Raw genomic sequence first — 23566 nt, forward strand, 5'->3', positions numbered from 1 at the left:
TCTGGACAACCCGAAGCCTAAACAGAGTAAAGAAACAATGAAAGCATCTTGCATCGTATAAATTAATGTCAAACAGGTTCTAGAGAGTCACATGCTGTAAGTATTTCAAAGATGTAAAACCAGTGTTTATCAAACAACATAGTTTAGTTTTTTTAAAGTTTGAAAGGTGGTTAAGAAGTTTGTTGTTGTTGTTGGTTTGCAGTTTATTGTGCGGTGGAAACATCTGATTCTACTTGGTGGTTATGTGGCATCTGATATGCTGGAGTAGAAATGCATTCATTATTTGTGAAGAATTAACTGCCGTCAACTTGTCGTGTGTTTCGGTTTGTTGGCATTTGGTGCAGATGGAGGGACTTTCCTGGCAAATGTAGCACAGTGTTGAAAAAATGTAATGCTGGTGTGCAATTGGTTAAGAGGCTACCACATGGCACAATGTGCAACCCCTGCCCTTATTATGGCACAGTGTACAGTAGTTACACCAAATCATGTGTTTTGGTAAATGTAGTGATACCCCCCCCCCCCCCCCCCAGCTGAAATAGCACCTATCAAAACTGTACCACCACCACAACATGTACCTCTCCCTCAGTCACTCACGTTCTCTCACAACCACACGGGCCCATGTTTGAAACCTCCGTCATGACGTGACTTCGCCATAGACGTACTTAAGTACGTGGTTCTCAGCAGTGAGAATCGTCATTGTGTAGCCACAAAAGGGCGATAGAAACACTGTAGACAGCTGGAGTTCCCGTCACAATGCACGATTGTGGTGAGGGTGGGTGGATGGAAGACGTGCTTTTGACCGCCTTCTTGTTGGAGCTGAGTGTGATAAAATAAAAGCTTGCGAAAGGTTAGGGTATGGCATTTGATGCTACTGAATACAGAAGTAGGCACATCTTTTGAAATCTGACATCCACAGAACCCAAACAAAATTAAAACTAGAGTAAAATGTTGATCGTCCTCTGAAGTTTTCATGTTGTATTGTCTTAAAGGGGAACACTTTAGGTCTTGTGCAGGAGGCTACTATACTACACATGTGGGGGGTTTATAACTTCTACAACTATCTGTCAACAAAGAAGTAAATTACATCCAAATCAACTATAAGAGAAATACAAAGATAAAGGAACACTAAGAAAACAACTGTAAGAAATAAAAAAACACCTCTTTTAGGTTGACATTTGTGAGATGTTTTCACTTATCTATGACAATGATTTGTGATAACTGCTGTCTGGAGGTGACCGGTTGTTGTCTATTTTCAGTGTGTGGCATTAATTATTGTTATTAAGTTGCAGGTATTTAAAAGGAAGGGTTTGGTTAGCCTGCTTTATATTTCTTCGAAACCACCAACTTCCTGGTTCACTGAAGTAAGTTTCCAGTGTGCAGCATGTGCATGCTCTGTGTTACAAAGGGAAAGACTCAAGCGGGTAGTTTAATTGTACAAAAGGAAAAATATGTATTCACACATTCTCAGTACATCAGTGTTTTTTGTGAAAAGATATTTAACAAACAAACGTGCTTTACAATAACAGTCAGATAGCAACTATGTTGTTGTTTCAACAGTGAAGAAAGTTACTCAGTACATGTACACAAGTTGTATGATACTTTATTGTTCTACTCCATTATGTTTTAGAGGGCAGCATTGTACTTTTAACTTCCCTATCCACGACTATTATTTTACTTCTACAGTTACCTTTCAGATTAAGATTTTTTATCGAAAACAAATGTGATAATTGCCTTTTTTATTTGTGACAGAATATGTGTACAGTGTTGTATTGACGTATTGTACCAGAATAAATTGTACTTTGTTCATCAGAATTTTTAACTAAGAAATGTCAGTTTATTCCAACAGAGGGCGCAGTCAAAGGAATCAAATTATAGCTTTACCAAGTATTTGGTCACATAAAGCCAGCCAGATACACACCAAGCCACCATGTGAAAGCTTGTTTATCTGATGAAGACTTGCTCTTCTATCAATCTCTCCTCTCCTCCTTCTCTTCCTCTATCTCTGCAGCCAAAAGCTCGTTCTACCTGACCAAAATTCAGTCTTCCTTCTCTAACCCCAAAAAACTCTTCTCTATCTTTTCCAACCTCCTTGATCCCCCCTGTCCCCCTCCTCCTTCCACCCTTTTGCCGAGCCACTTTGTCGACTACTTTACAAACAAGATAGACGACATACGCTCCTCCTTTACAAATCCATCTTCTATCACCTCACCAACACTAACTTCTTCATCCCCCTCTCTTTCCTCTTTCACCCCTTGTCTCCCAATAAAGTTCTTAGCTTGGTGACCTCCGCCCGACCGACCACCTGCGCCTTGACCCCGTCCTGTCTCCCATTCTCCAGGCTATTGCTCCTGACCTTCTGACCTTCCTCACCCATCTTATTAACAGCTCCCTCTCAACTGGCTGTTTCCTAACTCTCTGAAGGAGGCGAGAGTCAACCCTCTCCTGAAGAAACCCACGCCGACCGTCTGAAGTCAGCAACTACAGACCGGTCTCTTCTTCCTTTTCTCCAAAACTCTGGAGCGAGCTATCTTGAGCCAAGTGTCCTCCTATCTCCACAGTAACAACCTTCTTGACCTCACCAGTCTGGATTCAAGGCCGGCCACTGACAGAGACGGCCCTCCTTGCTGTCTCTGAGCAGCTTCACACTGCTAGAGCAGCCTCTCTCCTCTGTCCTTATCCTTCTCGACCTTTCTGCAGCATTTGACACCGTGAACCACCAGATCCTGATCTCTTCTCTTCAGGACCTGGGGATCTCAGGCACTGCACTCGCTCTTTCTCTTCCTACCTTAAAGACCGCACCTACGGGTAACTTGGAGAGGATCTGTGTCTGATCCTTGTCCTCTCACTACTGGGGTTCCTCAAGGCTCCGTCCTGGGTCCCTCCTCTCTCTCTGTATACAAATTCTCTCGGCTCTGTCATTCGTTCGCATGGCTTCTCCTACCATAGCTATGCTGATGACACCCAACTGATCTTCTCGTTTCCACCGTCCGAAACACAGGTGGCGGCACGAATCTCTGCCTGTCTGACTGACATCTCTCAGTGGATGTCTGCTCACCACCTGAAGATCAACCCTGACAAGACTGAGCTACTATTCCTTCCAGGAAAGGCTCCCCACCCACGACCTGACTATCACCTTCAACAGCTCTGTGTTGGCCCCACCCGGACTGCCAGGAACCTCGGGTGACACTCGACAGTCAACTCTCCCTGACGGCCAACATCGCTGCGACGACGCGTTCCTGTAGGTACATGCTGCACAACATCAGGAGAATACGTCCTCTTCTTACTCAGAAGGCGGCGCAGGTTCTGATCCAGGCTCTGGTCATTTCACGCCTCGACTACTGCAACTCCCTCCTGGCTGGTCTACCTGCTAAGGCCATCCGACCCCTGCAGCTCATCCAGAATGCAGCAGCTCGACTGGTCTTCAGCCTCCCGAAATTCACCCACACCACTCCGCCTCCGCCTTCCACTGGTTACCGTGGCTGCTCGCATCCGCTTCAAAACACTGGTCCTGGCGTATCGTGCTCTGAGACGGATCGGGCCCCGTCTACATCCGGGATATGGTCACACCGTACCCCGCACGTTCGCCTCCGCTCGGCAACAGCCAATCGACTTGTGACTACTGCACCTCGATCACTCAGTGCATCCAGACTGTTTGCTGTCCTGGCTCCTCAGTGGTGGACCAGGGCTCAGCCCACTGACATCTGTCAAGCAGAAAGTCTCTACATCTTCCGACTGAAAACCTTTCCGACTATAACTCTGGATTAAAACACAGATTAGCACTTCAGTGGCATAGATTAGTAGCACTATGGTACTTTATGATGGAGCATCACTATGTTAATGTTACTTCCTGTATTCTTGTTGTTCTTAGTTTGTACTCTAGTTGAAGCATTTGGATCAACTTAGAGACCTAAAGATTTATAAAAGCGCCTGCTAATAATGAGTAATGTAATGTAATGATGTTTTAACATTAAACAATTTTCTGCATCTTTTGAGTCTTGGCCTGATTTTGAAATAAGTAAGAACCATGTGGTTTATCTATTGGAAACTATGCAGCTTCATGTTTTTTTACCAGTAAGAACTTGACAAAGTATTTGTGCATGGACTCAAAGAGCAGATTGAAAATATTCTTGATCATTCTGAAAGATACAACCACACAAATATTTGCTCGTTTATTGAAAACGGATGTAGCACTCTGCTAGTTTTAGCTGGCTGTCGCTCAGTGAAATGACAACTAAATAATTTAAATAGGACGTCCACAAAGTTATATATATTAGGCTATCCATGTTGAACTGGTTGTAATCATGATATATAATGGGACATATAATGGGACTACATGGTGAAGTAATACAGAAATTAAAACATGTTGTGTTTCAATGTGGTAAATAAAACATAGATAGCCAATACAGCTATAGGCCTATATAAAAAAGACATTCAATGAAGAGCCAAGAAGTCAACTTGACCTGAACAAGTATTTGGGGAAAAGATACGCGAGTAATCAAGTCCAGATGTTTTCGGGTCGACGTGCTAGAATGTGATTGGTGTAAAGTGCTGTGAAGGGAGGTATTTTTAGTTCGGGGTTCGGATTCTTTGGAAAATATTTCACTTGTGAGTGATTGTAATCTTGAACATATATAAACGTCTCCCCGCTGGTTGCCCGACATTTTTATCTTTTTGCTTTTGCTATATTTACAATATATATATAAAAAAGAAAAAAAGAGAAGAAAATCTCAAGAAAGTCGAGCCGTGTGAAGGCCTTCTTTGTGCCTTCAGACCTTTTAGGCTCAAATGTGTTTATTTCATGCTTGCCAGAAGAGAAATTAGTGGGTGATGTGTGATTTCTTTTTAAAACAGTGTATTTCTCAAATGGTTTGCTGGTGTAATTTACTTTTAGTGTAATTTTTGTTTCTTCTCTAGACCGTCGTTTCGTTAGGTCGGCTACAGCGAACATAAGGCCTTCATTGAGTATTGTATATCAACAATCCACAACTTGTAGGAAAGTAAAAGACTAGTTTTGAGTGTGTGTCATTTCCCAAGGATCCGGTAGGTGGCGGTAGTAGAACTCTGGCTTGCGGTTTATTAGAAGAAGAAACTACTCACGACTGCAATTTCTGTATTGCGACATGTCGAAAAACAAGCTGGGTGAAATGCGGCACAACTGAGCGATACTTAATGTTGTTGAGTTGTTAAAAGAGAAACTGACACACCAGACGTTAAACCAGTAAGTGGAAAGCAGTCACTGTCTTCAAGGTGTAATATCAGTTTCCCTGTTGGCTCTTTCTGCACTGAAACACGTATTACAACAGAGAAAATCTAAATAATACCTGGTTCTCCCCTGAGAAACAAGGAACCACACAAACCGCATTCTGTTGCAGCGGGTTTGTCAAGTGATCCTGACCCAACAAAACGATGCTGGTCACTGTTTTCTGCGAGCCGAAGGATCGCCCAGAAACCACCTTCGCCCTCGATGTATCTCCAGAGCTGGAGCTGAGAGACTTTATCGCACTTTGTGAGCTAGAATCAGGAATCCCAGCTGGAGAAATCCAGGTAAGACCCGGCTAGCTGTAGCCAGAGAGCTAACCTAGCTAACGGCTAGCTCGCTGACTTGCTAGCATGAATCGGACTTTTGCTGTTTTGCTGGACTCGTTATTGTGAAACTCTGTTTATCAACCAGCAGGCAGTGTGGCTGTCTTGTGCTGCCAGCGAGTATTATCGGTTACAAACAGTTGGTTTGCTGGGAATACTTAAACTGGCCATCATTGATCCAAAAATCTAACGAATGATGAAGCTGCCCGTTAGACTAGCGGTTAATTCAAAGATCGAGGACAAATGTTGAGGCTAAGGACCACACGAAGTTTACTAAAGTTAGCTGGTTTTCTTATTGCTTTATCGAGCCACATTGTGTGTCTGTCGTCCCTTGACGTTAATGTTTCCTTCAACACCCATGCACACATTTTTTAAATAAAACACACTTGCACTTGTAACATACACTAATCCCTTCACCTCGTCAAATTGCCTCTGTGTGATGAAATTATCTTCTTAAAGAAGTTTTACCCCAACGAATCCCACCGAGTTGAACAGTGATTGATTATGGGGTGTGTGAATGCAATAATTGTAACATAACACGTTCATAGATTGAGCAAAGTGTGGGTCATAAATTCACCTGAAACAAATACATTGATACCATAACAGTAATATAGCCTTTTAGTTGTGGGATTTAAGTTAGTTGTTTTTGTCATGTAGACCACTGAATTGGCTCGCAATTGAAACTATAGGCCACACATAAATAGTACTTACTGAACACTAGATATTGCAAAGTCAAGTGCCCCCTAACGACTGTAACATTTTGTAACAACTGTACAATTTGAGCTCATGAAATATCTCGTCTATGTTAGGTATGCTTAACTCGTTCAGAAGTGTATACTACAATTCAATATCCACATAAAATATAACAGATGCGAATCTGTGTCATGATGTCAAATTAAATGTTGTATTTCTCCATGAACAGATCACATATGTAGAACAGACCCTAAAAGACCAAACTCGTGCCTTGGGGAACTATGGTGTTAAGGATGGAGACGTGGTGGTCCTCAGCCAAGCTGACAGAAGGCCACCACCAACTCAACAAGCTTTTCCAGGTAACACGCATGTTCTTTGAAATGATTTAAAAGCTATTCATTTAGATACGTTTCCAAGTCCAATTTAAGATGCAAATTACTGAATATGAAGGTGGTGTGATGTTTTTGCACAATCAGACAGGTGATGGGTTGGGATTTGACTTTGAGACAAACAAAAACAAAACTGCTGGTATTTAGGATGTTGTTTCACATCCAATTACATTCTCCCAACTTGTTATTCCTGCCAATTATTCTAGTCAGCAACCAGCAGACCAGCATCATAATTATGAGGACAGTAGGTTAAGTCATCTAGGAACACAAGACAACACTATTAATAATATCTAAAAGATGAATGCATCATCTATTTAGTGAGTCTTTGTCCCTGCAAAATGCTAATCTCTCACCATTTATCCTGTGTGCTCCTCAGGTCTGCCCCATATTGACTTTCGTTCCATCACAATCCCCGGTACCTCTTCTTCGAGTCAACGTGGTTCCATAATGCAGCAACAGACTTCACCACCACAGACACAGCCCCAACAGCAGCCACAGCGTGCTGCACAACCTTCAACGCCAATGGCCTTTCGTGGCTCCTCTCCTCAGGGGCTGGATGACCCTGCTTTACTTCAGCAGATGCTATTATCCAATCCACATGAGCTTTCACTCCTCAAGGAGCGAAACCCGCCACTTGCTGATGCCCTGCTTAGCGGAGACTTGGGTTAGTGATGTTGCAGGCCACGGTTTTTGTGTTTTACCTCAAGATGGGAGCAGTCACATTATTTGATCTGTCTATTTTCTCAGAGCGTTTCACCAAAGTGCTGCTGGAGCAACAGCAGGATCGAGCCAAGCGAGAGCAGGAGAGGATCAGACTTCTGACTGCTGATCCTTTTGATTTGGATGCCCAAGCAAAGATTGAGGAGGACATACGGTATGGTGAAAGACTATCGATTTTTTTCACCACTTCTGAATATTGATAACACAAAACCAGTTACTTCCGTAACCAGATATTATGTAATTGTTTGTAATATAGTGATATCGAAAATGTTCATGAATTTAAATGTGCTATTTGCAGATAAAATATAAGAAAGCAGATTACTCACGACAGTGAGGCAGCATGTTATCGTTCTTTTTCAAATGTAATGTCTCTTAACCATGAATTTGTGCACATTTCAGGCAGCACAATGTGGAAGAAAACATGACCATTGCAATGGAAGAGGCCCCAGAAAGCTTCGGGCAGGTGGTTATGCTCTACATTAACTGCAAAGTCAATGGGCACCCTGTGAAAGCTTTTGTTGACTCAGGTAATGAGCATTGAATCCTAAAATAGTTTAACGGTTTCTGGCCATAAACAAGTATGGTACTTAAATGTTGGTGTGATATCTTATGGTTTAGTTTTTTTGTATGTTGCTTAACAGATAAATTAGATTAATTGCATCAGTATTTGCATTGACTGAAGAATAGACTGATTCCCTTAGGCCTGCATGTCAGCCGCTTGTATCTGGGCTCTCATTCCCCTTGCGATCTTTACAAGACTAGTTTGTCTCGGATCCAAACAGAAATATGACGCACTAATTGTACTACCTGAATTTATATACCCTCGTATTCCCCTCTTCATTGAGCAGGCTTATTGATAGAAATAATCATTTTGTAGAGCCCTGACATTCCTTATTTTTAGGCGCCCAGATGACGATCATGAGCCAAGCGTGCGCCGAGCGCTGTAACATCATGCGGCTGGTGGACCGACGCTGGGCCGGAATTGCCAAAGGAGTGGGCACCCAGAAGATCATTGGCAGAGTTCATTTGGGTGAGTGTTGGGTTTTCTTGAAGTATTTTAGAATTTTTTGCAGAACTATTTTAATGCTGGACTCCCCAGCAAAATATTACGGTATGATCTTTCAGTTTTTGCTGATTGCCGATACAGCTTAAAAACTCAAATAAAGACATTCAAGTAAATTCTTGCAGATATCCACAAACTCGCTCACCATTCGATGTACCGTTTTAATACGACACACAGAGATATAAAATGAGCCAGAGATTGTGTGATTCTGGGTAGAATCATTTCCCCTCGATTGTATCCTTTGCCTCCATTTTATATTTCTATTTTGATTACTGTTTTGTTTTTATTGCTTATTTCTAATCTTTGTTTTGAGGTTGTTTTCTTTTTTACTACGTCTTGTTTGCTCTTTCCCCCATGCTGCTTTAGGCCTGTACATTTCTCCACTGCGAGACTAAGAAATAATGATCTTATATCGTCATCTATTTAAGTCTCTGCATGACATTTCAAGTGTAGTTTAAATGGAGTTGTCTCGCTGTCCTCATGTAGCTCAGGTCCAGATAGAGGGGGACTTCCTTCCGTGTTCTTTCTCCATCTTGGAGGACCAGCCAATGGACATGCTGCTTGGCCTGGATATGCTAAAGAGACATCAGGTTTGAGCCCCATTTAATCTCTATTTTTATGATCAGTGTGGGCAGCACAGTATTGGAATTAATTACAAATTGGAGGTTTCCATTTTCTGTTCTTTGTATACTGAATATACAAGACCGTTGAAGAACTTCTGTAAGCATTATTTGTCCTGAATTTCTTGTAGTGTTCGATCGACCTGAAGAAGAACTTGGTTCTAATAGGCACCACAGGCACAGAGACTCGCTTCCTGCCTGAGTCCGAGCTGCCCGAGTGTGCCCGACTAGCATACGGAACCGAGGGGCGTGAAGACGCGCCCCCAGATGAGCAAGCAGACAGAGAACTGGCAGAGGCACTTCAGAGGTCAATACAGGAAAGTGGTAAGAAACGGCCTCATCTCTGCACTTCAGCCTGTTGGGTTTCAGCTCAGTCAGAAGAATATTTGCATGCGCCACTTTACGCTTCTTACTCTCAACCCCATTTATGCAGTCATCTGAAATTTCCGTCACATGATCATTAAATGTCATCACCTCAGCAAATTAAATATGCTTTAAAATCAGATGAGGTCTGGAAATTGAGAGATGTCTGTCAGTAAAATATAAGCAAAAAGATAAATTAGTTCTTGGCTAAAATCAGGCTTCTTGTGCTTAAAGGGAAACACATGATTTGGTTTGTTTTTGGCTTGTTTTATGTATGTAGAGTGGCTTTGGATTGTGTGAAAGGCACATTATTATTATGATAATTATAAACTATTTCCATGCAATGGTTATTTAATTAACACAATTTTAGCAACCATTATCTTCTTATGATAGTTCACTGAAATAATAGTTTATAATTAGCAGACATACCACAGAACAGTCTTCTGTATGCCTTTGCCTAGTTTTGAGCTGCTCTTTGTGGCTGTGATGTTGTCGTTTACTTTGTTTTTAAATGCAAATATTAAGAGGAACTTTGGTGAAAACACTGAAGCACCAAGTTCAGCATGGACTGTCACACTTTGCCAGATTCTGTGTGAGCCAACAGTGCAGACGGATATCTGAAGGTGTGAGAAAAAGCACTTGAAGGCACCGACAGAGACAAAGTGAAATGGACCGCGAGTGCCAGTAGAAATGGAGGTGCAGGGCTCCAGACTGCGACCAAATGGTCGCATTTTGCGCCTAAAATTAGACACAGTGCGAGTAAATTTTTCATCAACCATGCCCGCCAATGAAAAATTGTTATTTATTATTTTTTAATTTTTATTTTTTGTTTTAAACAAACTTGTTCTAGACTTAGCCCACTTATAAGCGGTCGGTATTTGCTGAATGACTGGTTTTGCTACCCGACATTAACTCCAGAGAAGAAAGAGAGATGACGAAAAATAAAGAGCTGGCCTGTGTGTGAGAGCGTGGGGGGGGGGCTCAGTGAGGCAAGGGGCAAAACCGTGAGAGAGGAGGGGGAAGGAAGTGAGAGAAGCACGAGTCCCGTCCCCGTCACCGAGCAGCGTCCCGCAACCCACATGTCTGATTGTTGTCTGCAGTTCACAGTCAACGCGTTCTACGAGGAGCGCGCGAGGCGGACCGCAGGTGTGACGGAAGGATTTAGCGTCACACATTAATTTTACCCGTCCGAGTTTTGAGAACCACGTGAACCTTTTGAACAACATCCGTTTTCAACCGACAAATCACACAAATCATACAATAAATAATCGAAGTGATTTTGTTTCTTTATTTTAAGTTTTTAGAGATTTAGTGATAAAAGTTTAAAGAAATTAAATTTATTTAAGGTAATTTTAATAAATGAGTTGCTTTAAGTAATATATTTTCAAATCATACACTTAGCAATAATGTATACAATAACAAGAATGCTTCCAATCAACACAGATCGGTGATAAACGTGCTCGTCGGATCAGATATAAATGATCAGTGATCGTGATCGTCGACCAAAAATACAGATTTTGCAGCTCAAAACCAATAAATGTTCCCTCATGCCGCTAGTACAACAGCAATATGCTCATGGTATGTTTTTTCTTTAATCATACCTCAAAACAGAATATAGTAGAAGTTCTGGTTCTGTTCAGTTGCAGTTCGTGAAGAGTAAGGCAGACAGTTGGTGCAACTCTCATGATCAAGTTTTATCAGTAATACAGTAAAATGATTCAAAATTTTCATTGATTAGTGTCACCTCCAAGTAAAAGTATGTTTTCCATTAATCAGAAGTGGCGCCTAATTCACAGAGCCTATGACAAATCCGAAGCGCCTAAGGCAAAAAAAAGTCTCGAGGAAAAAAAACAAAAACAACTGTTTGTTCAATTCATTATCAATAGGTTCTACAACATGACAGATGTTTCAATAAGTCGTTCCAGAGGCGTGTGCGTTAAAGTTTGACCAGGTGCCTGCAAACTCAATAGCTCAACTAGCGCGTTGCGAAAAAACAGCACTTTGATTTGAGGTGGAGATTTGTGCGAGCAGGACTATTTCACACAGTAAATCTGTAAGATATCAGCATCTCTACAGAATCGCATTACATTGTTCAAAGGAAAGAAAACACTGTTTCTAGTATTCTGTATGAGGTTCAAGAATAAGAATGATGTCACATTACATCCTACAGCATGAAGAAATGCCCATGGTGGTTGACTGTAGCTGTTTGTTGTCATCTCCTCTGTGCATACGGGACATATGATCAAATATACCATGTGTTGACCCGTCATTCCGTTGATACCTTTGTATCTATTCCTACTATCCCACCATATCTGGAGAGTGGACAAGTCCATTTTGGCCAATGTGGCAAATAAATGAGTTCAGCTTCATGGCAGTATTGGATTTGTAGAGGATTTATGCATCCATGTGCAGTTTTGTGGTCTATCGGGTATTTATTTCACTGGATCAACACATAGCCGACATTCTTGATGAGTTTCTGGTTCCTTTCGGCGACAGGAGTTTCTCTCCCTCTCCTACATGCGTGTAGAAGCTTCTGTCCCAGGTTGACTGTCGGCAGAAAATTGCACCTTTACCACTAGTTGGTGTGTAACTTTGTCAAAACATAATCATACAAGTGTTTCCCTTTAATGCTGATCACAGCTTGCATTACCACTACTGCTATTGCAAATAATCCATGTGTTGTTGTTTCCATTGTCCAGTAACGGGTGCACATAGCAAATGGAATCAAAACATAAGGCAGCAGCAGCAATAAAGTTGCAATGAATTAGTTGCGACTCGTTGTTATAGCAGACATATTGGGGAGCGAGGCAATCCTCCGCTAGAGAAGAAGAGGCATCACTCCGTTGTTGAGTTAATTCAGGTCTAGTTTTGATTGTCATTGTTTCGGGATTTTGATCAATGTCATTCTGACGTGACCTCAATTGGGTTTTCTGAGGTTCAGTGACAATTTCTGTGATTACACTGTGACCTCTCCATCAGGACATCAGGCTCACGTTGTTTTGGGATGACACTTCTCACATCTGTGTGTGTGAAGGCTTGTAGGTTGGCGCATGCTCTCTGTGTGACTGCTAACTCTCTCCGTCCCTCTGCATGATGTGTGTGGTGTGCGCCCTAACCCCTGAGCAGGACAGCACTGATGCATTTGGAGACAGCTGGAGAGAGACCTACCAACCAGGTACTGCAAATTCACAAATCCATTGCAAGTGCTAAGTCCATTGCTATTTACATCTTTTAATTTGCTGTTGTTTTGCTGCTGGATTGTTTAATTGATGTACTTTTGTTTCTAAGTGTTCATATATTTAGTCTGAACTGTTGAACATAGGATCAAGTAGCCCACTCATACACTATGCAAATGCACACACCAGGTATTCATGAATTACAACGGTTACCGACATTTGTGTTTTGGGTTGTTTCCTTAAATGTATATTATCCAAAGTGATGCTCCCAGGGGGTTCACACACTGTTTCACTCCCCGTTCTATTTTCTCTTACAATAGACACTGCAGATGGACAAACTACCTCACCGCAGCCCCCACCATTTACATTACCCAGAACCTTAGGCCAGACGTCCTCACCCACCTCCACCTCCCACAGCCCTTCCTCTGGCCCGCCCCACCCGGCCGCCATGGAGCAGGCCTCGGCACCAGAGATGTGCCCTGATCGACCTGGCCTTCCTCAGCCTTCTTCCTCAGCAGAGGATGCAGGAGTTGCACCTAATCAGCTCCACCCTCCCCCTCTGTCTGTTCATACTGACTCCAAAGTGCCCCCTGTACCCACTCCCCTACCAGATGTCCTCCGTACATGTACCCCACCTGCGGACCCGACAGTATTCGAGTATCCGGGGAGTGAGGTCCAGCCTGGCCACACAGAGGGGAATGCTGACTCAGATGAGGTGATGAACAGCCCCACGCTCCCCCGCCCTGAGGAACTTTCCCCCATTCAACCCATGGAGCAGGAGGCCACCGAGTCGAACACGGCTGCTGCCACAGAAGCCCGTCTGAGTGTTGTTAGCCGGCCGACCTCGGTTGAAATGGAGTCCCCCGCGGCCTCCCAGGGCGTGCCGTCCTCTCAGAGGGACCAGCCTGAAGGAGAGCACTGCTCCCCCTCCGACAGCGTCCCGTCGTTGGCAGCCGCTCTGGTGGAACTTCACGAGCTGCTGGCATCCAACAACCGAGCTCCGTCCCAAAACCACAGCACCGCCTGCTCCCCCTCACATCCATTCGATCAGGAGACAAAGGAAGCGACCCCCGAGCCACGGACCCCCATGCGCGAAAACATCCAGCTCCACCCCTCTACTGCCATCTCAGCCGGTGAACCAAACGATGCCAAAGCCCACCATGCTGCTGCTGTGTCTGCCGAGGGGCCATCTAAATGTCTTGTGGCTGACCTTTCTGGCCCGGATGCAGCCGAGACCGCGGAGGGACACGGCCCGCCGCGGTGTCCCGACGGCTCTGTCAAGAGGAGGGGAGATGCCGTGAATAACATCAGCCGCCGTGAGCCAGAGGTTCCTCCTGATCCTGCACGGGACCTGGAGTTCAGGGAACCCCCCGAGGGACAGCAGGGGAGAGGAGTCGCCGACGGCACAAACACCCCGGACACTCCTGGCCTGCAAACCGAGGACACTCTCCTCGGCCCCCCGTCTCTGGCAGTGGGCTCGCGTGAGGAAGTCTCGAGCGCCTCCCCCCCCTCTCCCACTCCACTCGCTCAGGCTCCCCCGCTTCCATCTCCAGCTCCGCCTCCATCTCCAGCCTCTCTCCTCCCTTCTCCACATCTCTTTATAGGACAATTTCCAGCTGAGCACATCCAGAGGATCCAGGCCGCGGGGTTTTCTGCCAGGGCGGCTGCAGAGGCGCTGGAGCAGGCGCACGGGGTCGTGGAGCTCGCTCTGCTGGCACTCCTGGCCCGCAGTATCACCGTGCCCACCAAGACTCGTCACTAGTCGCACGCGTCCGCAGCCTCCCAACTCGGCATCCGTCTTCTTTATACCTGGTTACTGAACCCGATGGTTCAGTCCCCGCTTCGCAGGGCGCACGTATAAACGCAGGGAAATGCCGTCTCTTGGTTTGTCGTGCAGAATATCCAAGAGCAAAAAGGACAACTGGTGATGAATACGTTTCTGGATATTGCAGATGTGTGAGGTGTGTTTGCATGCAGATGTTTTGGGTGGCCACCCATCTCATTGGTTTTTAGAGATTTGGTATGGTAGATTGATTTCTTCTTATTTTGTCGTCCAACGTTGACACATTATTAAATGCCCAATGTATGATTGATTATTTAGCCGTTGAACATTACTATAATTTCACCGTTAATATGTGTCATAAAACTCTTAAGTTGTGGAGCATCAATAAAAACCTCTCAAAGTGGAGTAGTGTTAGTTCTACTCAATAGTCCCGAGTTACCACGGTGAGCTGTGGATCATTCAGTCCAAATATGGATATTTAAAGCAATTTGCTGATGATTAAAGCCCCATGTTGATTTTTATGTGTGTCGCCCTTTTTCACAATGAGTAAAAAGCTAAAGCGTGGGAACTGCAAGTTTAGAAGGGCTACCTTTACAACTAGTGTTTCCCCTTAATCACACGAAAATATCAATGGAGCCACAAGGGTGTTTGTTGACGTATGTTCAGAGATGGCATTTTTCAATTAAATATGTATTACATGAAGTTTATTGTACTGTATGTATTATTTTCCACAGTTGGAAAGGTTTTCAATGTGTAGTTACAAAACTGTTTGTAGCTCCTGTTCAGAAAGTCCTTTTTATTTTGTGTCAAAGCATCAGTGTGTGTTCATACCTTTTAAATTCATCCATTTTCATTTTGTAATGTTAAAATATTGTCATGTCATATATCAAGGATTTGAATGGCTTTATTTGAATCATAAACCAACAATGTTCAGGCGATTGAATTATCTACTTTTATCTTGTATGACATTTTAAATTGCAAATAAAATGGAACTAGTATTTGTACACTGTGATTTTATTGTTTAACTTTTTCTCAGTAAATCTTTCTTTCCATACGCAGACAATGTGCCCAACTCGACCAAGTTGGTACAGCAGGGAACAAACACACTTTCACTAAGGCACACTCACAATCTCCAGAATTTGGGGCACTCCCGCTAAGTGTGTGAGGGTGTGAAGTCGTTGAGTGTTTAAACTGTTTATGAACCCTTTTCAATGAGTCTGCATCTGATGCAGACTTTGCCTAAAGGAACGTAAATTTAAACACAGGTAACCCGTGGAACAATGAAGACAAACAAAGAGGACGGCACATGGCTGTTCAGCCTGGTATATTACATTTGCAGAACAACATTAAGGCTTGAAGATGGAACATAAAAACAAATGAAATCAGGATATTTATTCACCAGATATTTAATTTTGTCATTAAAGCTGTTTTGACAAAAACATTTAAATCGATTATTTGAAGTGACCTCATCTTGTGAGGAAAGAGCCTGAAAGAAGTTCATAGGGAGTAAAAAGTATAAAATAAATACCCACAATTGTACATCATATTTGCAGTACGTTGTCATGGTAATGTGATATGTTGAAGCAAAGTGGTGTCCCATTCATAGTTACACCATGTCAACCGTACAGCCTGTCACACTCAACCACCTAACGGGTGACGTCAGTCGGTCCCTGAGGGCTCAGGGCCTAATGCTTGTCAAACTGTGACTGTCACTGACTATCTAACTTCAAAGGAAAATATGTTTCCACATTAATCACGAAGTTCACAACCCACCATCCCAACACATTATTTACCCCAACTGTGAGAAGCTCTTTCATTTCCTTTGTGCTGTGCATTGTGGGAAAATGGTGTTGCCAAAGATATTTTTCCTTGGCTCCCTATCTGAATTTCCCATAGCCCGAGGGGAAATTGACACATTTCTTGTTTTGTTCAACCAACCGTCTGAAAACCCCCAAATATCACATTTGCCACCATAGAAGACAACAAGTCACCATTCATATCATTTGATTTAGTTTCTACTGACATGGGGGGGGGGGGGGGGGGGGGGAGCAGATTGCCAGAAGCTTGAAAAAGAAAGCCACACCTGGTTCCACTTTGTGATTGCTGCTAGTGACGCTCAGACTGCATACGGGTGGGGCTCTGAGGCAAAAGAAGGGCGCTTCAGTAGATCACACGTCAACTTTTACTCAACTCGGTGAGGGTTTTTAAATAAAGAGTGTTAGCCTTGTGTGAGAGAGCAGCTCCAGGCTAAAGCGTTATGGCTCAATTGGGCGGCCCCGATGAAAACGGACAATGTTTGAGCAGCAGCATCCTCACTAATCAACACTCCTACTTTGGAGATAATCACCCAGTAAATAATTTGATTTCAAAGATACAAACCATGAGGACAAAAGAGGCTCTTTCTTCAGGGTTGTCTCTGGAATCTAACAACGCTCAGGACGGTGGAGGCCTCGGGCAGAGCAGTGAGCCCCTGAGCCAGATTGAGGATTACAGGTAAGGAGCACATGGCGCCTCTAGAAAGCGTCAGTACGTCATTTAGTCTGTAGGATAATGCCGATTACATATATTTTACCTTTTTTTTAGTCCTCCCATAGACATATCTTCAGCTCTCCGGTCAGTAGCTCTAATGCGTACTCTGGATGTGAGAAGACTGCCCAAGCTGTTCTCAGTGCCGAGACTTGAGGACAATCAAATGTTGTCTCCATTAGGTGATCCGGATAGAAGTCCAGATGGGTAAGCGAGGCTCTAAACCTTAACGCACGCTCTAATCTTTCACACTGAACTAAATGTGGACTGCTCAATAAACGCAGGGCAGCAGAGTCGGCTGAGGTGGAAGAACAGACATCATCATTCCAGTCAAAGTTCATTAATATCTGTAAGTTTTCCTTTTTTACTTCGGGCCATGTTGCCAGTCACTGAAAAGTGTAAAACAATGACCGGAATGTAAATCGGTGTCTACATGTCTTCCTTGGCTCTGCAGTCCCGTTGTATCAGGACTACTCTCTGCAGGCGGTGAGAGACGATCTGCACCGACTGAACAAGAGCTTTGTGTCTGAACTGATCACGCGCCAACACTGCCAACTCGCTGCTCCGTGCGCCTCCGACGCCACATCCCCTCCATTAACCCCTCGGGAAGAGACTCCGGCCTCACCTCTACCCCACCCTGTCCGGGTGACTCCATTCACCCTTTGGCAAGATCTAGCGGAGGTGAAGGGATCCGGTCTGCTCGGCAGCTTGACCGCCAGAGAGATTCGCCTTCAGGAGGTGTGCAAAGCACTATACTTCAAGTTTTACACATTATAATCAGTATGTTGTTTTCTAGAGCAGTCTCCTCTAACTTAACATTACAAATAGGATTATAGAAGAATGAACAAGACAGAAGTGTAGAAAAATGACTGGCCTTGTGACACGACTCCTCATAACAGCATGAAAGGTCACGCTCTCGGCTGTCATGCAGCTTTATTTTGTCGTTCATGGTTAAAACCTCCCCAGATATTTTCAGTCGGCATGTAACTGTTGGTTAACCATGCTTATAATCAACAAACGGCATTTAACAATTTTAGTGTCCTTTTTTATATATGCTCAAATTAAGCATATGGACATCAGAAAAAAAAATTATGTAACTGTTCAACTTTTACATAATTACATTTTGCATGCAACTTAGGCTACGGGTTTAGCATTAACATTTAGCGTGTTGGTTTTGAAATGCAGTATAGATAGGCTGTACAGGATGAGTGGTGTTTGTGTATTCTTATTGTCAACAAATCCCAGGAAAAGACTTAAGTGCATCTCCTAATATATTTTTTCACCTCAGTTCTTATCTGGTGCGTACGCCCTCTGCACCCATTCCTCTTCCTGTTTAAAGGCTCATAAACAGCGAGTCCATTAGCTGCATGGGGACTGTTGCATTTTTAACAATGGGAGGTTTATGAGCAAGCATAATACCCTTTGACAACACAGGCAATACCTGTTGGTAGAATAGTCAGTTTTACTTTTTCAGGTTACGTGCTGACGATAAGAAACAGAACCATCAGTCTCAGTCACTATTTATAATGCTCTGTAAGGTTCAGTGTGACAGAAAGTTGAATAATAACTAAATCCTTAATTCTTGTTCTCTCGTTTCCTCCTCTGTAGTCTATGTTTGAGTTGATCAGCTCTGAAGTGTCTTACCTGAATAGCCTCGGAGTTGCTGTCAATCATTTCTATGCGTCGAAGGCACTGCAACGGACCCTGAATCCAACGGAGCATCACATTTTGTTTTCCAACATTCATCACGTGATGGCAGCCAGTGAGAAGTGAGGGCTCTTACGTACCTCTACCTCCTCTGGTTCGACTGGCTTTGAGTGTGTATGCTGTCTCTGCTAGGTTTCTGATTGATCTGGAAATCCGACTGGGAGAGTGTGTGTTAATATCTCGGGTCGAAGACGTCGTGCTGCAGCACGGCTCCAGGTTTCACCGCCTCTATGTGCCATATGTGACCAACATGATGTACCAAGAGACTCTCGTCAACCAGCTGCTGTAAGTCTCTGTTCTGTACTTGATAACACTGCTGGTGGCTTACTCCACCACACCCACCTTTCTTTTTTTTTCAATTATTCAATCATATCTTTCATTTGTTTTGTTCAAGGGAGCATAACAGAGACTTTCTGTATTCAATCAAGAAGCTTGAGAGTGACCCAATGTGTCAAAGACAGAGCCTGAAGTCGTTCCTCGTCCTTCCCTTTCAGAGAATCACTCGTATTAAACTTATCCTCGAGGTAGGCATCTGATATTTGAATTGCATTTATCTAAATGTATGTATAGTTTTAACTTGTATGACCCGTTAACCAAAGTCCAGTAAAGGCTTCTGTTGGGTTTTTCTTTCATTTCAGAGCATCCTGAAACTCACTGAGCCAGATTCGGACTCTGTTTTAAATCTTAAAAAGGCAATAGAAGCAATCCACGAGGTGACGTAGTTTCAAAAGCTGAACATAAAAAATGTAAAAATCTAAATCGACAATGAATAATTAAAGGGTACGGTGTGCTCTGACAGATAGTGACAGCGTGTGACATGGGGATCCGAAAAATTAAACAAATTGAGGAACTGGTCAGCCTGGAAATGCTGCTGGACTTCGGCAAAGTTAAGGTGACAAGTGTGCATTTTATTTTATTGAAACATAATTTATAGGCCATCCGCAGGTTACATAACAGAATAAGTCTGCCTCCTTCTCCCTCCAGGCGGTCCCTCTGGTTGTGAGTGGGCGTTTCCTGGTGCACCAGGGTCCCATGAGGCAGCTGAGTGTGGAGGCCTCTTACTCAAGACTGTCCTTCATCAGCGTCCACCTCCACCTCTTCAACGACCTTTTGATCATCTCCTCCAAAAGGTGTTTGAACCAGATTGCAAAATAGGCAATTCACTACCAATTTGAATTCTTAACACCACACGTCCTATTTTCCTGTGCACTTAATCCTGGCATTGTTGTTTTCCCTTTTTCTAAACCCCACTGTTTTCTCTCGCTGCAACATGTCAGGGCTCCGAGGTTCACAGTTCTGGATCACGCTGCATTGGCCTCACACGTGCACGTTGAGCGTCTGAATACTGAGGCCCTGGGTCTACCCGCCGACTCCTTCCTGTTGCATCTCTCGCAGAGTCACACCGGACAACCGACCGCCATGATACTTGTCGCACACACAAGGTACAAGTGGACGTCTTCTATATGTCTCTACCTTTTCCATGATAATGTGTCTCCTTAAGCAGCCGTTCATCGCTGGGATTCTTGTCCCTTTTTTGCAGCTCGGATAAAGAGAAGTGGATGAAGGCGCTGTCTTCTAAACGGTGATGGAGAAATGATTCTGTGTTTGTTATTGTTGTACTTGTTCGTTTTAAGATTGATATAAACTTGACTGCACTTAATCATTTTGCTGATAGCACTCTAGAGCACCACACAACACAATTAGGATTTCAACATGCACGGAATGTCACAGATGCACATGTAAAGGGATGATCTTTTTTATTTTTATATTGGGATGGTTTCTTGTATTAAAATGACCATATGAACAATGTGCCCTTTTTTAAATAAATAATTCTTAATAAAAAAACATTTGACCTCGTCCGTCATCCTAAGGCAACAAACGAACGCCTCAACTAAATAAAGATATTTACAAGAGAACTTAAGCAGCCCCTGATCTTAATGTAGAACACTGACATATTTAATACCTCTTATATCTCAGCCAACAATGTTTTGACTACATGTTGGTGCTTTTAGACGACATTAAGAGGAACCCATGAACAAACTGGGAAGATGACTTTTTACAAGCCAATTGCACATTATCCTAGCTTTATCACATTAATATAACCAACAGTCCCAGACAATATCTGGTCTTGTATGATGATATTGATACAACACATTGTTATGTATATTAAGATACACTTATGTAATTACAGCATTGGAGGACAATCTATTTAAACTCAACAGCAGCTTCATTCCTCATCCCAAAAAATGTTGAAACATTCCCAGTGTATGTGTTGACCTTTCCCAGACCCCAGGTCACTTCAACTAACAAATCATGGTCAGTATTTAAGGGGAAATTGTGCTCATATTCAGATTTTGGTTTTGTACTAGATTATGTTTACATGCTTTAATGTTAAAAACGGAGTTGTCTAATACTGTCTGACTATACCTGTATTCATTCCCCCCCTCCTTCCCAAAAGACAAGTCTACTGTAATTGGCTTGTGAGAAAAATATGGCACACCTATTGCATTCCTAATGCATGGCAATAGATACTCGGCTGGAGGGCAGTATAATCTAATGAGCCTGCATATGACATAGGAAGAGGAACTAATCCTGAATGGTTAGTTGAACACATGTCTGGTCTCAGCAGCCCAAAATAACTGACTTGTCTTATTTCACAGTTTGTGGGTTGTCAGGCTCCAGATGTGCTGATGTTATACCCCCTTAATGTAGAGTCCCTGTCTCCTGCTGTGATTGATGGTTGGCTGATCCAGCTGTAACACAGTCCTGATGCCACAGGTTCTCCGCCAGGCAGTTGAGAAGTGGGGCTACGTCACCCAGCCCATCACTGACCTCCCCGCCCACACGCAGCACTCTTAAGTTCCACGTCTCCTGGAAGTCCCTCACGTCTCTCTCCGGCACATCGCAGTGCATGAAAAGGTCAAATCTTAAGGAAACATTAAGGACAAATGATCATCTCTGGATTGATATAGTAGTTATAAAGTAAGCCCTTGATTGAAACTGTTTCATGAAGTCAACATTCAGAGGATACTTGGTGCCAATCACCAATTTCACGACATGCCGCACAGATGTCCCGGTCCATTTCGCAATTTGATTTGACAGATCGTCGAAGGATGTTCTGTCGGTGAAGGAGAATAGAAAAAGGACGGCGTCTACCTGCTCCTTACAGGCCTGGAAGACACAGGGAACAGTGTTTTTACTAAACGTTTGTGAGATGGCGTTAGGGTATTCATTTTGATCTGCAATCATGTGAGCGTAGTCCTTTTCTGTTTCCATTATAACTCGATTCAATGTGTCGCGTGAAAACACTTTCATATACATACAGGAAGCAAATGGTCAAATCTACGCAAGGTGTTCTCCCCACAGTCCCACAGCTGCAGGCGGAAGAAAAGCACTCTCCCATTCTCTCTCAACTTCACGGGCCAATACACCACCGTTGTTTCAATACCTTGATGAAAGATGAATTGGATGAATATGTGTGTGATCTCATTATCCTTTAATTGTGTAATTTACTCTAAAAACAACTTGTCACATTCATTCTGGACCTACCTGTGGTTTCATAGTGCAAGTTAGGAATAGTCAGGCCTGCCAGACGTGCAGCAAGAGCAGTTTTCCCAACTCCACTCTTGCCAGAGAGGAAGATCTTATAGTGAACTGTGTCCACAGCTACGTGTGGGGGCATCACTGGAGACTCCAAGAGGCCTGTACAACCAGAAGTTAGTGAATTCATGGTGATTGTTCAGAAAAGTAAAACGGTAAAACCCTTTCAGTCAGGTGTGTAATACATTATTATTAAGAATTACTACACGTTATGACATTAGTTTAGCCACAATATTGTGTTTACAAATGCTACAGACTCTGCCTACTTCTAGAGGTCATAATGATAAATAAAAAAACATGTCTTAAAATACTGTCCCTGTTTACTTTATGGACATGTATCTACCAGCCACTCAAATGATGACATTTGAATAAACGTCTCGTGTTAATAAATGTTAAGTGGCAGCATGTGAAGGTCTCAAACATGTGCTGTAGAACCAATGTCCTGTAATACTTTGTTGTATAATTAAACCCTGTTGCGCTGCATTTGAAAATCCATTGCGATTAAACAAAAATGTAACCGATTATTTGTCATAGCCTACCAAAGTTTTTTCGTCTCTTCTTGTGAAGAATTTTGCTGAAATATTCTTTGCTGTCTTTACATTGATGCCAGTCAGCGACTACGATTGAGCCGCAGGAAGGAGCGACGCGCGCCATGTTGTTACCGTTAGCTCTGCCGGAAGCGAGCATCACAGATAAGAAGAGCTTTAATAACAACTGGTGTCGCCAAATAGCATTTTAAGCATCGCAGTGCAGCTTATAACAACTTCCGTAAACTAAAAGATCCCTTGACGACCACACGTCTCATGGACCGGAACCTAACAGGAATATGCTACGTCACTTCCGGGTAGGGGTTGTAATTTGGGACGTGGTTCAGGTTCTTCAGAAAGTCGCCAATTACGTCTCTTTTCTGGCACTAAACTGTCGTTTTTAGACAAAAACAAAACGCCTGCATTAAAGAAGCAATATCACTTTCGATAATAAGCCTCAAAGAATTCTAGAAGATGTAATGATACAATTTCAGTCAAGATCTTAAATGAGTTGAAGTTATTTTCAACAACGATTTACAGGTTGATGTGCCATCCGCCGCTGTTTGCCCCCAATTGTGACATCATGCTAACACGTGTATAATATATTATCCGTTTGTATACAGAATTTGCAATGTTAAAAGTTCAAGTGTTCTGGAAAGGCATTTTGCCGGTAGGACTTGAATGCTGCATCGGTTCTCTCCGTCCACCACCAGAGGGCGCTCAACTCCAGCGTTGAAACGTTAAAGGCAAGGAGGAAATATTAGACATAAAGAAATATCGCGTGTGAGCTCTGACTGAGTCTGGACCACAGAGCTC

General features: G+C 43.2%; 3 protein-coding genes across 5 annotated transcripts; 2 read left to right on the plus strand and 1 right to left on the minus strand.

Annotated features, from left to right (window-relative positions):
* Positions 1-5148: 5148 nt before the first annotated feature.
* On the plus strand, positions 5149-15394 carry ddi2 (DNA-damage inducible protein 2). Of its 3 annotated transcripts, none has more exons than XM_056438057.1 (10): positions 5149-5544; positions 6506-6635; positions 7042-7329; positions 7413-7539; positions 7785-7912; positions 8287-8415; positions 8935-9038; positions 9200-9392; positions 12558-12606; positions 12928-12968. In XM_056438057.1, the coding sequence occupies exons 1-9, from the start codon at positions 5407-5409 to the stop codon at positions 12566-12568; spliced, it is 1248 nt and encodes a 415-aa protein (XP_056294032.1). In that variant the 5' UTR covers positions 5149-5406; the 3' UTR covers positions 12569-12606; positions 12928-12968. The 3 variants fall into 3 exon arrangements, with proteins under 3 accessions (XP_056294032.1, XP_056294030.1, XP_056294031.1); XM_056438056.1 differs by lacking the exon at positions 12558-12606 and having other exon boundaries at positions 5153-5218; positions 5373-5544; positions 12928-15394; XM_056438055.1 differs by lacking the exon at positions 12558-12606 and having other exon boundaries at positions 12928-15394.
* A 1177-nt stretch (positions 15395-16571) lies between these two features.
* si:ch73-15b2.5 (rho guanine nucleotide exchange factor 19) lies at positions 16572-20280 on the plus strand. The gene is made up of 12 exons (XM_056436682.1): positions 16572-16883; positions 16974-17123; positions 17201-17265; positions 17371-17654; positions 18525-18685; positions 18756-18908; positions 19018-19147; positions 19262-19336; positions 19423-19515; positions 19608-19753; positions 19901-20065; positions 20164-20280. The coding sequence occupies exons 1-12, from the start codon at positions 16648-16650 to the stop codon at positions 20207-20209; spliced, it is 1704 nt and encodes a 567-aa protein (XP_056292657.1). The 5' UTR covers positions 16572-16647; the 3' UTR covers positions 20210-20280.
* Positions 20281-20363: 83 nt separating this feature from the next.
* cplane2 (ciliogenesis and planar polarity effector 2) lies at positions 20364-22991 on the minus strand. Its single transcript, XM_056437492.1, has 5 exons — positions 22763-22991; positions 22173-22325; positions 21947-22071; positions 21655-21794; positions 20364-21549 (listed from the first exon to the last, which is right to left on the minus strand). The coding sequence occupies exons 1-5, from the start codon at positions 22908-22910 to the stop codon at positions 21327-21329; spliced, it is 789 nt and encodes a 262-aa protein (XP_056293467.1). The 5' UTR covers positions 22911-22991; the 3' UTR covers positions 20364-21326.
* Between the last annotated feature and the right edge of the window lie 575 nt (positions 22992-23566).

Source organism: Pseudoliparis swirei, chromosome 18 (assembly GCF_029220125.1).
Source record: "Pseudoliparis swirei isolate HS2019 ecotype Mariana Trench chromosome 18, NWPU_hadal_v1, whole genome shotgun sequence".
Classification (NCBI taxonomy): Eukaryota; Metazoa; Chordata; class Actinopteri; order Perciformes; family Liparidae; genus Pseudoliparis; species Pseudoliparis swirei.

Coding starts and splice junctions, on each gene's coding strand:
- ddi2 (XM_056438055.1), top strand. CDS start 5,407: ATGCTGGTCACTGTTTTCTGCGAGCCGAAGGATCGCCCAGAAACCACC. Junction 5,545..6,505: donor TCCCAGCTGGAGAAATCCAG/GTAAGACCCGGC, acceptor CTCCATGAACAG/ATCACATATGTAGAACAGAC. Junction 9,039..9,199: donor ATATGCTAAAGAGACATCAG/GTTTGAGCCCCA, acceptor AATTTCTTGTAG/TGTTCGATCGACCTGAAGAA.
- si:ch73-15b2.5 (XM_056436682.1), top strand. CDS start 16,648: ATGGCTCAATTGGGCGGCCCCGATGAAAACGGACAATGTTTGAGCAGC. Junction 18,686..18,755: donor GTGATGGCAGCCAGTGAGAA/GTGAGGGCTCTT, acceptor TGTCTCTGCTAG/GTTTCTGATTGATCTGGAAA. Junction 19,337..19,422: donor CAATAGAAGCAATCCACGAG/GTGACGTAGTTT, acceptor GTGCTCTGACAG/ATAGTGACAGCGTGTGACAT.
- cplane2 (XM_056437492.1), bottom strand. CDS start 22,910: ATGCTCGCTTCCGGCAGAGCTAACGGTAACAACATGGCGCGCGTCGCT. Junction 22,072..22,172: donor CTTGCACTATGAAACCACAG/GTAGGTCCAGAA, acceptor TCTTTCATCAAG/GTATTGAAACAACGGTGGTG. Junction 21,550..21,654: donor AAATTGGTGATTGGCACCAA/GTATCCTCTGAA, acceptor TGTTTCCTTAAG/ATTTGACCTTTTCATGCACT.